The sequence below is a fragment of the Crinia signifera genome, chromosome 8, assembly GCF_055691185.1.
Source record: "Crinia signifera chromosome 8, ASM5569118v1, whole genome shotgun sequence".
Classification (NCBI taxonomy): Eukaryota; Metazoa; Chordata; class Amphibia; order Anura; family Myobatrachidae; genus Crinia; species Crinia signifera.
Window position 1 is genome coordinate 126,551,498 of NC_139224.1, and position 15,720 is coordinate 126,567,217.

The window sequence follows — 15,720 nt, forward strand, 5'->3', positions numbered from 1 at the left end:
ACGAAACGCGTTGGCTAACTTGGTCCGACGTGGAGACGTCCTTCTGTCCACCGGTGTATCCTGCATGTGCGGCTGTTGTCCAGAGAGCGGTGAGCGCTGAGTCCGTGGTCCTTGGTCGGCGGCTGAGCGGCTTTCTTTCCTGTGTATCCGGCATACCATCTCGTGCAGATATCGGATGTTACATGTGGCTGGCAAGCATATGATTTTAAACCCCTATGTATGTGAGCATAAGTACAAGTAAAAGTGTTGTTTACATTTGGCTCATTGGTGCGTTTTTCTCTATCTTTTTTGCAAATATATATATATATATATATATATAGGCAATCCAGAACACTGTGTGCACTCCCACGGCTAGCACAGTTGCTCTTTGTGTCTAAGTCTTTTTTGGAAGTCCGTGGGAGTGCACACAGTGTTCTGGATTGCCTGTATGCTATTGTTTGTGAGCACCCCGTCGCATACACACAGGGAGATTTTGGAGTGCCGGTCTGTAAGGATCCTATATATATATATATATATATATATATATATATATATATATATATATATATATATATATATATATAGCAGACGAGTAGCTGGCACTCTCCTCTCAAACTTCAATTGCCGGGGTGCCTTGTATGCAAAGTATACAGCAGGGCGTTTCTTACCGGCACTCCACGGTCTTAGCTGAATCAAATGAACAAGTATTCAAACGGACACAACTGGCTTCATGCAACGTTTCGGGATCCTTTAATCACATCCCGTCATCAGGCAGTGTACATACAATTTTACACACAATCACTGACCTTTTTATCCTGAAGTGAGCCTCCGTTTTCCCGCGCTGGACCTCCGAGACTTCCGCGTCCACCCCCTTCCGTGACGCCTGTCGCGTGCGTCGCTGGGTTGGTTGCCAGGGAGACGCATCACCACGCGTCATCAACCTCATTACCCGGCTCCAATCTCCACCTCTAGCACTTCCTTCCACACAATGCGAAGCGTCATCGGTTGCCTGAGTGACGCCGCTCACGAGTCCTCTCCCCTACACGTCACACGGCTCCAAATCCGCCTCCAGCATGTGCGTGCATATACGTAGTTGGTTGTCTGCGTTGCCATGGAGATCCAGCCGCTGGTTTCTGGAGGAAAATATATACAGTGCATTATTTCTACAGTGTTGATTTCCTCGTGCACTAATCATCTTTAGAAAGTGAATATTGTATAAAGAGCCTGAACTATATGTCCAGACAAATAAGGGTATATATTACATCAATCTCATATACCATATTTAAAGTGCCTAATATAGTGCAGTAACTAAACTATAATACAAAAATATTAAAAACTGTTAATATATGAGAACCTTGATAAGACAAATTCACATAACTCATTATAAGTCTATGCTAATGATGACAGGTACCTTCACTCTTTACACTGTAATGTACACTAAGTAGAAATTCATATATTATAAACAAACATTTAGATTCAGGTGCTCATTTAGTCCTTTGGGTCTGACTGTATCCAAAAGGTGGATCCATTTGGATTCCAACCTCAACAACCTTTTATTTCTATCACCCCCTCTGTTGTCATCTACAATTTGATCGATGATCATATGCTTAAATGTAGCCATAGAATGTCTGGCTTCTGCATAGTGTCTGGCTACAGGCTGTTCTGATGTTTTACCACCCAGTGCAGACCGGATCGACGTCCTATGCAACGCCATTCTTTCTTTAAAAGAATGCTTTGTCTTCCCCACGTAACAGAGGCCACATGGGCACTTGATCAAATAAATAACATGGGTACTGCTACATGTCAGGGGGTATTTGATTTCATATTTTCTCCCTGTGTGGGGGTGATTAAAAAATTGACCCACTATCATGTGGCCACAGGTGGTACATCCTAAACAGGTATAGCACCCACTTCTCCTCTTCTGTACTCCTCTCAACAATTGTAATTGCTCTGTCACATCAGGCTTCACCAACCAGTCCCTTACACTCTTCCCTCTTTTATAGCAGGGCATAACTCTGCTATTTTTTAAACTTTTTAATTTTCTTTCTTGCTGTATTATGGGCCATAACTCTTTAGTATAATGTTGTATATCATTGTGTGCTAGGTTAAATTTCTGAACCCACCTCACTACGTTTTCTGTTTTTTTGGGGGGTTTGGTTTTTAAAGTCTCAGCTCTAGCCACACTCTCTGCTTTTGCCCTGGCCTCTCTCACAGCTTGGGGTTTGTATCCCCTCTCTTCAAATTTACGTTCCATAGTGTCAAGACTTTCACCAAGATCTGCCACATCACTGGTGATCCTCTTGACACGCAGGAACTGCGAGTAAGGAAGACTGTTTATGGTGGTCCTTGGGTGACAACTGTCTGCCCTAAGGATAGTATTCCTGTCTGTGGGTTTTACAAACACATTGGTCTTAATTTTCTTATCAATTACTGTAATATTTACATCCAAGAATGTCACAGTTTCCAAGCTTAGAGAATATGTAAATTTAATAGTACTGTCTTTTTTATTGATGTTATCCATGAGTACTATGAACTCATCATAAGTACCCTTCCAAAAAAGTATGACGTCATCGATAAATCTCTTGTAAAAGAGTATTTTATCTCTGACGTCCCTTGTGAAGAAAAAAGCTTTCTCTGTGACATCCATAAATGCGTTTGCATATGTAGGAGCTACATGGGATCCCATAGCTACTCCTGCCCTCTGCAGGTAGTAGCTACCATCATAATAAAAATAGTTACGGTGCAATACCAAATACAACAATTTCATAAAGAAATCAAGTTCAGGGCCTTCATACCTAGGGTTACCACTCAATAACGACCTGATAGCAGTCATTCCCTCCATGTGAGGTATGTTTGTGTACAAGCTGGAGATATCTAAAGTACACAGCCAGGTATTCTCTGGTATATCTCCAAGCTCCTGCAGGAGCACTAACAGCTGTGTAGTATCCTTCAGATATGTTCCTCCAGCTTGTACACATGGTTGCAAGAAAAAATCACAGTATTTGGAGACATTATCAAAAAGAGACTCTCTAGCGGAAATTATAGGCCTCCCCGGTGGATCCACCATACTTTTGTGGATCTTGGGGAGACAGTACAAAATAGGAACCCTCGGAAAATCCACCATGAGGTATAACTTGGTGTCTTTGTCGATAGTTCCCTTAGCTGCTGCATTCTCCAAGACCGCATCAACCTCCAACTTAAAGTTAGTGGTAGGATCTTTACTCAATTTCTCATAAGTTTCTCTAGAAGCTAGTTGCCTGTACACCTCTGCACTGTATTTCTCAGTGTCCATGGCAACTATCCCCCCCCTTTGTCCGCAGCTCTATACACCACGTCTTGATACCGGCTCATATTCTTAAGCGCTGCCCATTCATCCTTGGTCATGTTGTTATGATAGGGCTCAGAGTCTTTCTGCTTAACTTCAACTTGTACATCCAAGGCTTTCATGAAACTAAGTATGGCCGTATTTTTTGTATGGGGGTCAAAATTCGACTTTCTTTTGAACTTAGATCCAATTTCCACTTCCTTCAGTTGCAGTTGAGCTTGGTCGAAATATTCTTTAATTTTCAATTGTCTCATCAGGCGATACTGGTCTACTTTCCAGTCAAAGCTGTTAAAATGTGTCGTAGGTACATAGCCCAGGCCCTTGTTTAACACAGATAATTCGGTCTCGGTGAAGGTCCTGCTGGACAAATTGTAAACTAGATCCTTTTGCGGCCCCTTCCTCTGCTCTTTACATCGCTTCCACTGGCCGCCTCGCCTCGTCCGGCCACTCCCGCACCTCTCCCGGCGCGGGTCTTTACCCCTAAAGGGGGCAGCTGTTTGCCTCTCCCTCTGGTGGCACTGGTACTGGCTTCTTCACCGGATGAAGTTTCTACTTCACTGGTAGATCGATCTGTACGATTATCTTTACGGTTGTATCTCCTGGGATTAGAGGACCATGACTTGGTGTTGGTTTGGCCTGATAGCCAATGGTATACTCTTGCTTCCGCGTAGTCTCTATTTACAGCCTCAAATTTTTGCCTCTTGAAGGCTGTTAATTCCTTTTTATATTCTACAATCTGTTTGTTCAACTTCTCCATCATCTGGGCCCCTGTATCTTGTGACAGGGTAACCTGATGTACGTTCTGTAAATCTGTGATTTTTGTACGCATCACTGTCAGCTCTCGGGCTGATTCCTCTATTACTAGTGTAATCAAGTCTAACGAGCACTTGTTGAGTACTGCTACCCATCTTCGGACAAATTCTTTATTATAGCGACCAATCGTGGGGGAGTTCTTCACTCTAAACCCCCTAGGGATCTTCCGTTCTCTCACATACTCAGAGAGTGTTACTCCATGTAGGAGAAAGTCCACCTCTTTTTTCTTATATTTCAGAAGTAGATTGTATATCTCATCTGGCGAGCTGTCTCCCACTCCATCCATGAGTCTCTCTTTGAATAGATGGGATTCTCTCTCACTATCTGAGATACTGAGTAGTTCCCCGGTCGGCATGTCTAGCCAGTTGAATCCTCCTGCTTCATCCATATTAATTCGAGTGTAAGGTGACACTGTCTGTCAAATCACCTCATATGTTGCTGCTTTTTAATGCAAAGGCTGTGCTATTCAGCACAGACAAGATGTTGTTCAAGCAGCTATACCTGTAGACACTGTCCTGTATATATCTGCTTCAGGAATTTAATGTCCAGGGGTGCACACGCTGTGGATAGAGACAGTCCTTTTCAGAGCTTCCCCATATGTAGCAGACGAGTAGCTGGCACTCTCCTCTCAAACTTCAATTGCCGGGGTGCCTTGTATGCAAAGTATACAGCAGGGCGTTTCTTACCGGCACTCCACGGTCTTAGCTGAATCAAATGAACAAGTATTCAAACGGACACAACTGGCTTCATGCAACGTTTCGGGATCCTTTAATCACATCCCGTCATCAGGCAGTGTACATACAATTTTACACACAATCACTGACCTTTTTATCCTGAAGTGAGCCTCCGTTTTCCCGCGCTGGACCTCCGAGACTTCCGCGTCCACCCCCTTCCGTGACGCCTGTCGCGTGCGTCGCTGGGTTGGTTGCCAGGGAGACGCATCACCACGCGTCATCAACCTCATTACCCGGCTCCAATCTCCACCTCTAGCACTTCCTTCCACACAATGCGAAGCGTCATCGGTTGCCTGAGTGACGCCGCTCACGAGTCCTCTCCCCTACACGTCACACGGCTCCAAATCCGCCTCCAGCATGTGCGTGCATATACGTAGTTGGTTGTCTGCGTTGCCATGGAGATCCAGCCGCTGGTTTCTGGAGGAAAATATATACAGTGCATTATTTCTACAGTGTTGATTTCCTCGTGCACTAATCATCTTTAGAAAGTGAATATTGTATAAAGAGCCTGAACTATATGTCCAGACAAATAAGGGTATATATTACATCAATCTCATATACCATATTTAAAGTGCCTAATATAGTGCAGTAACTAAACTATAATACAAAAATATTAAAAACTGTTAATATATGAGAACCTTGATAAGACAAATTCACATAACTCATTATAAGTCTATGCTAATGATGACAGGTACCTTCACTCTTTACACTGTAATGTACACTAAGTAGAAATTCATATATTATAAACAAACATTTAGATTCAGGTGCTCATTTAGTCCTTTGGGTCTGACTGTATCCAAAAGGTGGATCCATTTGGATTCCAACCTCAACAACCTTTTATTTCTATCACCCCCTCTGTTGTCATCTACAATTTGATCGATGATCATATGCTTAAATGTAGCCATAGAATGTCTGGCTTCTGCATAGTGTCTGGCTACAGGCTGTTCTGATGTTTTACCACCCAGTGCAGACCGGATCGACGTCCTATGCAACGCCATTCTTTCTTTAAAAGAACGCTTTGTCTTCCCCACGTAACAGAGGCCACATGGGCACTTGATCAAATAAATAACATGGGTACTGCTACATGTCAGGGGGTATTTGATTTCATATTTTCTCCCTGTGTGGGGGTGATTAAAAAATTGACCCACTATCATGTGGCCACAGGTGGTACATCCTAAACAGGTATAGCACCCACTTCTCCTCTTCTGTACTCCTCTCAACAATTGTAATTGTAACCCACAGACAGGAATACTATCCTTAGGGCAGACAGTTGTCACCCAAGGACCACCACAAACAGTCTTCCTTACTCGCAGTTCCTGCGTGTCAAGAGGATCACCAGTGATGTGGCAGATCTTGGTGAAAGTCTTGACACTATGGAACGTAAATTTGAAGAGAGGGGATACAAACCCCAAGCTGTGAGAGAGGCCAGGGCAAAAGCAGAGAGTGTGGCTAGAGCTGAGACTTTAAAAACCAAACCCCCAAAAAAAACAGAAAACGTAGTGAGGTGGGTTCAGAAATTTAACCTAGCACACAATGATATACAACATTATACTAAAGAGTTATGGCCCATAATACAGCAAGAAAGAAAATTAAAAAGTTTAAAAAATAGCAGAGTTATGCCCTGCTATAAAAGAGGGAAGAGTGTAAGGGACTGGTTGGTGAAGCCTGATGTGACAGAGCAATTACAATTGTTGAGAGGAGTACAGAAGAGGAGAAGTGGGTGCTATACCTGTTTAGGATGTACCACCTGTGGCCACATGATAGTGGGTCAATTTTTTAATCACCCCCACACAGGGAGAAAATATGAAATCAAATACCCCCTGACATGTAGCAGTACCCATGTTATTTATTTGATCAAGTGCCCATGTGGCCTCTGTTACGTGGGGAAGACAAAGCGTTCTTTTAAAGAAAGAATGGCGTTGCATAGGACGTCGATCCGGTCTGCACTGGGTGGTAAAACATCAGAACAGCCTGTAGCCAGACACTATGCAGAAGCCAGACATTCTATGGCTACATTTAAGCATATGATCATCGATCAAATTGTAGATGACAACAGAGGGGGTGATAGAAATAAAAGGTTGTTGAGGTTGGAATCCAAATGGATCCACCTTTTGGATACAGTCAGACCCAAAGGACTAAATGAGCACCTGAATCTAAATGTTTGTTTATAATATATGAATTTCTACTTAGTGTACATTACAGTGTAAAGAGTGAAGGTACCTGTCATCATTAGCATAGACTTATAATGAGTTATGTGAATTTGTCTTATCAAGGTTCTCATATATTAACAGTTTTTAATATTTTTGTATTATAGTTTAGTTACTGCACTATATTAGGCACTTTAAATATGGTATATGAGATTGATGTAATATATACCCTTATTTGTCTGGACATATAGTTCAGGCTCTTTATACAATATTCACTTTCTAAAGATGATTAGTGCACGAGGAAATCAACACTGTAGAAATAATGCACTGTATATATTTTCCTCTAGAAACCAGCGGCTGGATCTCCATGGCAACGCAGACAACCAACTACGTATATGCACGCACATGCTGGAGGCGGATTTGGAGCCGTGTGACGTGTAGGGGAGAGGACTCGTGAGCGGCGTCACTCAGGCAACCGATGATGCTTCGCATTGTGTGGAAGGAAGTGCTAGAGGTGGAGATTGGAGCCGGGTAATGAGGTTGATGACGCGTGGTGATGCGTCTCCCTGGCAACCAACCCAGCGACGCACGCGACAGGCGTCACGGAAGGGGGTGGACGCGGAAGTCTCGGAGGTCCAGCGCGGGAAAACGGAGGCTCACTTCAGGATAAAAAGGTCAGTGATTGTGTGTAAAATTGTATGTACACTGCCTGATGACGGGATGTGATTAAAGGATCCCGAAACGTTGCATGAAGCCAGTTGTGTCCGTTTGAATACTTGTTCATTTGATTCAGCTAAGACCGTGGAGTGCCGGTAAGAAACGCCCTGCTATATATATATATATATATATATATATATATATATATATATATATATATATATATATATATATATATATATATATATATATATATAGTCCAATTATCCAATTATGGAACGGAGCACTCGCCTAATAAGTTTTATTGTTTATTTGCAAAAGAGAAAAATAGTTTTTAACATACCAAGTGAAGCTGTCAGCGAAAAAATCTGATGTTTCGATCCTATTTATGGATCTTTTTCAAGGAAAAAGAGTAAGGTTAACAACACTTTGGGTGAAAAGGAGCCAGCAGTCCTGAGGTCCATCCATGACAGCTACCAGAGACCAGGTCTCTGTTCCATATTTGGATAATTGGACTGTATTGGGCACACCACGGTGTGACCTTTGGACACCCCTTATGTTGACTATTGGTGAGTGTGAGTGCAGGTACTACATTATATATATATATATATATGTAGGGACAGCTGCTGTTGGGGGGGGGGGGGTTAAGTGTACTATATATCTATATATCTATATATACATATATGTGTGTGTGTGTGTGTGTGTGTGAATTTTATTAGGCTTAAATTGAAAGCCATTAAATATTACTATTTACAATGATCCAATAACCTCACTGCCCCAGAATTTTTGTTACATGGGAGACTGACAGAAGGTGGACTAGCCTTTATAATTTCCAGTCATTTCAATTCCTTTAAAACTTGGAACTGTGTTTAGAGGTTACTGGATGTCTTCACTACATCTGGTTCCATTTAAAACTCTCCATTTGTGCTCTCTACAGATAAACCTGTTCTTATTTTTTCTGATGTATGCAATGTTATGCCCCTAAATTGCTATGTGTGTAGGCCCCATTAGCCACTACCACCTCTGACCGGAGATATTTTACTTATCCACTATAGAAACATAGAATGACAACTCCTATTTGATCAGCTGGTGAATTAGGAACAAGGCAATAAGTTCCATATGCAAAGTCCAGATCTTATCCTCAAATATTTTGATTTTGGCTCTGATTTATTAAAAAAATTAACAAAAACTACTAAAATCTTATAATGTCCCAATAGTATAATTAACATCAATAATTTCAAAATACAGGCCTAAGGCTAATACAAGCAATTCTAGCCAGGCTTACAACAGCTAAGTCGAAGATTACTTTTTAATTTATTGCTAACTGGTCCAAGTAGCAAGAAGAAAATGACTAACTTCTTCATGCAGTAAATCACAGGACTCAGAACAGTACATCACTCAGCCGTAATTGCCACATTTCCACATGGCACGTCTTCCTCAGGAGCTGGTTATATAATATAGAGAGGGGTGGGGATCCGCACTTACATCAGGAAGCAGAGAGTTGTTGGAGTGCACAACTAACGTAATCCAGTCAAAGTGACCATAGATAAATTCAATATGCTGAGTAGTAAGCGGGGGCACTCACCATGGCAGTTTAAGTCAACGTTTTATTTTCAATATCACAAAGACATAATCAACGTTTCGACCCGCTAGTCGAGTACATATTCATCAGTACAGCAGGTAAGCAGAAGCACTTCTGCTTGCCTGCTGTGGTTCTGGTTGTGCACTGAAGAAAATGCTACATTAAAGTAGTGAAACATTGGCTGAGAAGGAAGCCAACCTTGTTGCTTATTTCGAGGGCAGCTCATCCACATTGCTGTATTTAGAGGCTCACACCACTGTAACGGAGGGAAACGGCTTGTTGTGTTTTATTGCATGCAGTTTTTCAAGACTCACCTTACATTGGATCAGAGTGTCGCTACTCCTTCTGGCAAATTCCTTCTTAGATGGACAAAACCATGTGCACTGCAGGTGGGGTAGATGTTACTTTGCAGAGAGAGTTAGACTTGGGTGGGGTTTTACTTCAAAGTGAGATCTATATTGCAGTGTAAAAATAAAGCAGTCAGTATTTTCCCTGCATAGAAACAAAATAACTCACCCAAATCTAATTCTAACATTTTACATCTGCCCCCCTGCAGTGCACATGGTTTTGTCAATCTCAGAAGGATTTGCCAGAAGGAGTGAACCAGAATAACCTCCAAAATGTGACTGTGTGGTAGGGAGTCAGGTCCGGCAACAGAAATCTTGGGGCCCCATACACTTTTATCTGTGGGGCCTCCCACCCCATCAAATACTATCAACCCCCTCCCATGCTAGAACATGAACTGGATGCACTCCCTCATACAGTACCTCAGCCGGCGCTCTAACACACTGACACACTCCTTCACCCTGTTGCCTGCATTCTATCACACCAACATGCTCCCTCACCCTGCGTCCTGCGCTCTATCACACCGACGTGTTCCCTCATCCTGCGGCCTGCTCTCTATCACACCAAAATGCTCCCTCAATCTGAGGCCCGCGCTCTATCACAATGGCATGCTCCCTCAACCTGCGCTCTATCACACCGAAGTGCTCCCTCACCCTGCGGCCTGCACTCTATCACACTGAAGCACACCCTCACCCTGCGCACCCTTACCCTGTGCTCACTCACCCTGTGGCCTGAGCTCTCACACTGATGCGCTCACCCTGCGGCATGTGCTCCTTGACTCCGACACACAACCTCACCCTGCAGACTGCGCTCTATTACACTGACGTGCACCCTCACACCGCAGCCTGCGCTCTATAATGCTGACACGCTTCCTGACCCTCCGTCCCGATCCCTAGTTCTGACCCTCCCCACTAGTGCTTAACCCTCGCACCCTGTGGCCTAACCCTTGCCCCCAAGCAGCCTATCCCACCATACATATATACACACATACTGTACATCATCATCCTTACCTTTACATCTGCAGAGTGCAGGCTGGCTGGGCGAGTCTCTCCTCTTTCATGCAGCAGCAGCAGGCCTGGCAGGAAGCAGCAGCAGCAGGCCTGGCAGGAAGCAGCAGCCACCTGTAGCTCCGCCCTGACCGGGTCCCATTTAGCCCTACCCACATTGGGTCCTGTAAAGCCGTGCCTACCCGCCAGGCAAGGGTGTCGGGACTCTGGTAGCTAGTCAATAGCCATTTGAGGGGGGAGAACAACAGCCCGCAGGACTGAGTGAGTGGGGTGGGAGGGCCTGTTTTTGGGGCCCTTCAAATCAGTGGGGGCCAGGGTCAGCTGTCCCCTTTGACCCCCCCCCCCTGTCGCTGGGCCTGTAGGGAGTATAGTTTGAAAGCTCCACCTTTGAGTAACTTGTGTGACATTTTACTATGTAAAGCGCCTTGTAATAGGTAGAAGCTATATAACTATCTTAATATATATAAACAAATAGTAACCATAAGTCATCCAAAAATCAGATGACTTCTGTAATTCCAAATTGCTGTGCCATGGCTATCCTGTTACTGCACTGAAAACAAAAGGGGAACTAGTAATTCAGACCCTGGCATGGACTGCAGAATAACAAGCCTCTCCTAAATTAATTTTGAGTAATTTTGGAAATGTAAACATTTACAACAAAGAAAATGTGAAACACGTTTTCTGAAAGCAATCGCATAAGAATTCTGCAAGCTCCAAGTTGCTGTGATGAACAAGTACAAACAAAATAAGTGTATTAAGGAAGAGTCATGTGTCCAAACGTTTCAGACTCTCGTCCATGCTGGACTGTTATGAACTGTATGTGTAACCATGTTGACTCAGGGAGTCGCTTCTAAACCGTTTTTAGAAAAATGGAAATAAAAAATGCAACAAAAGTGCCAATTGTCAAATGGGAACCAGATTTTGAAATAATAAAACATTCATTTCTCATTATTTCTTTGGCTAGCCGCTTCTTTTATGCTGCCAGAAGAAAAAAAAAAATGACTATTTTTGTATTCTTATTTATCGAAAATGTTTTTATAAACCCATCTTTATTTTTCCCTTTTAATAGGGATCAGGTAATAAAAATCGGCATCGATGCAGTGCATGTACAGCTAAGGTAAGTGACTCTGACTTTTTTCTGGCGATTTAATTTAATAAATATTTCCCTTTGTCCTTTGGTATGTGGTTCCTCTTTTTTCCATATTACACTGAACCTATTGTGACATACTGTAAAGTCCATCTTTCTATTGCAGGAGTGATGTAATACCAAACATAAGAGTAACACAAGTCATGGAGCTGAACAGATTACTGCAGGAATTTAGTGGGAGTGGCCACATACCATAGTGTATGGTTACTTTGAGTGTGGGACGAGAATTATAAGGAGCACATTGAAAATGTTCATGACTTCAATACAAATATGTACCTGAAATGTTAAAAATATTGATTTTTGCATACAAAAAGTGGAATTGTCCTTAAACAAAAAATTGAGAAGGTGTAACAAAATGAGTTTTACTCCATCTTGGGCTGCAGGGGAATCACCATGGAAGTGGCCAGCATGGACGGTGTAATGGTTAGCATTACTGCCTCAAAGCACTGAGGTCATGGGTTTGATACCCACCATGGCCATAACTGTGCGGAGTATAAATATTCTCCTTGTGCATGCGTGGGCTTTCCCCATGTACTACGGTGTCCTCCCACATTCCAAAAATATACTGGAAGGTTAAATGACTCCTCCAAAAAAAAATTAACCCTAGAATGAATTACAATGAATGTGTGTCTGTGTACATGTGGTAGGGAATAAAGATTGTAAGCTCAGGGCAGGGACTGATGGGAATGTTCAAATATTCTCTGTAAAGCTTGTGCTTTAAGTGATCTTCAAATAAGTGTAAAGCAGGGTTACCGACTTTCAAAAAATCCTCTCCGGGAGAAGCCCAGAGAGGAATCTTGCATTACGAATTTTGGGGGTGGGGCTTAACAGTGACATCATTAAGCCCCGCTAAAATGACACGATTGTGCCGTTTTAGCTCCGCCCCCTCCCCTGAGACCTGCGGATTGCGGCATATAAATGCCGCGATCGGGGGAGGGGGGCTTAGTGGGGGTCCCCCTGATTCCGGGAGGGTTGCCCACCCTTCCAGGAGCCGGGAGGAAGGACCCGATTTTCGGGAGACTTCCGCAAATTCCGGGAGGGTCGGCAACCCTGGTGTAAAGTCATTCTTCATGAGCATGAAGTGAAATGGAACCAGCAAACAATGTATACAATAGTGTATTATACTTAATAATCTATTTATTAACCATAGTGGGCTGATTTTGCATGGTTTAAATGACCTATTGCATGAGATAGAAGACCTTGCCTGTGTTAGGCAAAGTAAAATAAGACTAGTGTCATGTAGGGCAATTCATCAAGTACCACTGTCCCAGTCTTTTTAATGTTAAATTTCCCCAAAATATCATCTGGTATAACTGCACATTGCAGTGATATGGATGATATTTAAAGCGGCAAAATTGTCACACAGTAGATCATAAATAGTCCGCTAAGTATTTTGGTTAGAGTGTAACACTGTCTGATATAGATAAAAAACTGGGTCAGTTACATTATCACCATGCATCCCAATTTGTATAATTAGGCATTTTCTCACAATAATAATGTCAGATTGGTGATTATTTTTATTTTTTTTTGCTAATTAACTTTTCCAAAACCGTACTTATCTGGAGACTCGTACTGGATTTTGTAGTTGTGAGAGTTTTAATCACTTTAACTATGTCTTTTTTTTTTTTTTTGAAAGACCAACCTTGCTGTCAGGTGATAAAAATGACAATGCTGCCTACATTACATTACATTTTTGTGCATTGTTAGGAGAATTCATATCATAATCTGTGGGTTGTTGAAAAATGTGTAACTGTACAATACTCGTGGTGTGGTGGAGATCATAATAAGACATTTGGCAGATATATGTGCAAGGAGTGGTTCTGAGCTTATGGTTTGGCCCAGGGCTGGGCAATTGCGGCCCTCCAGATGTTGATGAACTACACATCCCAGCATGCTTTGCATTAGTTTTGCTATGTGGCCATGCTGAAATGTATGCAAGCCATGTTGGTATGTGTAGTTCATCAACATCTGGAGGGCCGCAATTGCCCAGCCCTGGTTTAGCCTTTAGGGAAATTTTAATTGCAGAAGGTATACAAAAGTATTAACATGTTTTGATGGTGCGAGTTGAGAAATATAAATCATATTTGCCTGCTCACCTGGGACGGGATGCATTATCACTTGGTGAGTGATACAGTGGAGAGACATGAAATGTCCATCAACCAATTACTGTCATTTTTCAAACACAACCTGTAAGGTGACAGTTAAGAGCTGATTGTTGGTACTTTGGGGCAGCTGTACTAAGCTGCAAAAAGTGATAAACTGGACTGTGATAATCCATCAGCTCCTAACTGTCATGCTACAGACTGTTTGGAAAATTAAAGTTAGGAGCTGATTGGTTAGTGGTTTATCACTCTCCATTTTTTAACTTTTCAAGGCTTAGTACATCTGGCCCTTTATCTCTCTGGACTCTATCACCTTCCAATTGTTGATGCATATGCTCCCAGAAAGTAAAGGAGTCTTTCCGTGGGGACTGCTGGTCTCCAGAAAGAGTTGGCTAACCAGCCACACAGTGCCATAAGTATATCCTAGTTGCCCATAGGCAAGATAGAGCTTGGTGCCCCTATCCCCCCCCTCCCTGCTATTCAGGTGTTTGGGAGAGGTACCAATTGGTGGGCAGCGAATATTGTGGAGCCAGATATAGACCCCGCTGGACCCTAGGAAATATACTGCCTTAGGGCCCCATATTAATGTATATATATATATATATATATAAAAATACATATACATACAGACTGCCTGCAAACACATCACACGCAGCTCTACTCCTAATATAGATCTCCCCGCTCACTCAGGGTAGGAGGGAGGTGTGACTGATAGCAGAGCCAAATTAAGGTCCCACGGAACCCTAGGCAAGATACTATGGTACTCTTTACCTAGCACGGCGCCCACGATTTTGATTGTGGGCATCGCAGGTAAAAAAATCGCGGGCATCGCGGGCATTGAATGCACTAAAAATCGGGTGCGACGCGACCGACGCGATGCCCGCGATTTCCCATAGGGAACAATGTTAAATGTCTCAATTGACCCGATTTTCCTGTTCAATGCCTCAATTGACCCGATTTTTCCATAGAAAACAATGTTAAATGGCCCACAGAGGCCAAATAGCCACCCTGAAGTGAGAAATGGCCCCCACAATTGTTAACGCCACCCCACGATCAACGTGAACCCGAAGCGTGGCGAGCGGCGGCGGTACGCGTCCTACGACCTTTTCATACCCCCACTATCCACGTCGGCGTGGAGTTGAGAATAGAATAGGGCAGCGAGCCACCGAGCCCGAAGCTTGGCGAGCGCAGCGAGCCCCGCGAGGGGACGCGGATACCTTCACAGGTAAACGCGTCCCTTCGCGGGCATCACAGGTATCCGCGTCCCCTCGTGGGGCTCGCTGCGCTCGCCCTGCTTCAGGCTCGGTGGCTCGCTGCGCTCGCCACACTATTCTGTTCTCATCTCCACGCCGACGTGGATAGTGGGGGTATGAAAAGGTCGTAGGACGCGTACCGCCGCCCCTCGCGGGCTCGCTGCGCTCGCCACGCTTCGGGTTCACGTTGATCGTGGGGTGGCGTTAACAATTGTGGGGGCCATTTCACACTTCAGGGTGCCTATTTGGCCTCTTTGGGCCATTTAACATTGTTTCCTATGGAAAAATCGGGTCAATTGAGGCATTGAACAGGAAAATCGGGTCAATTGAGACATTTAACATTGCTCCCTATGGGAAATCACGGGCATCGCGTCCGTCGCGTCGCACCCGATTTTTTAGTGCATTAAATGCCCGCGATGGCCGCAATGGGCGCCGTGCTAAGTAAAGAGTACCGATACTATTTTGTGGTCCCAATCTCTGTCTATGCACAGTATGTAATATACTGTATACCTTTGTAAATGAGAGAAGCTCCATCCTGGACTGTATTTAGCATTGCATGCCAGAGGAAAAATGTAATCTACTGTAGTTCAAAAAATTCCACAGCACTCAAAATAAATGCTTCAACAGAG

At 43.4% G+C, this 15,720-nt stretch overlaps 1 protein-coding gene across 2 annotated transcripts in view; it reads left to right on the plus strand.

The window, feature by feature from the left end:
• Positions 1–15,720, plus strand: part of LOC146026457 (uncharacterized) — a 396,721-nt gene that overhangs the window by 51,308 nt on the left and 329,693 nt on the right. For both annotated transcript variants that reach the window (XR_014454461.1, XM_083157147.1), the window contains exon 3: positions 11,659–11,706. Coding sequence is in view for 1 of the 2 variants with exons in the window: in XM_083157147.1 (XP_083013273.1) it covers positions 11,659–11,706 (48 nt within the window). In the remaining variant the exon portion in view is untranslated. The remainder of the gene's footprint in view (positions 1–11,658; positions 11,707–15,720) is intronic.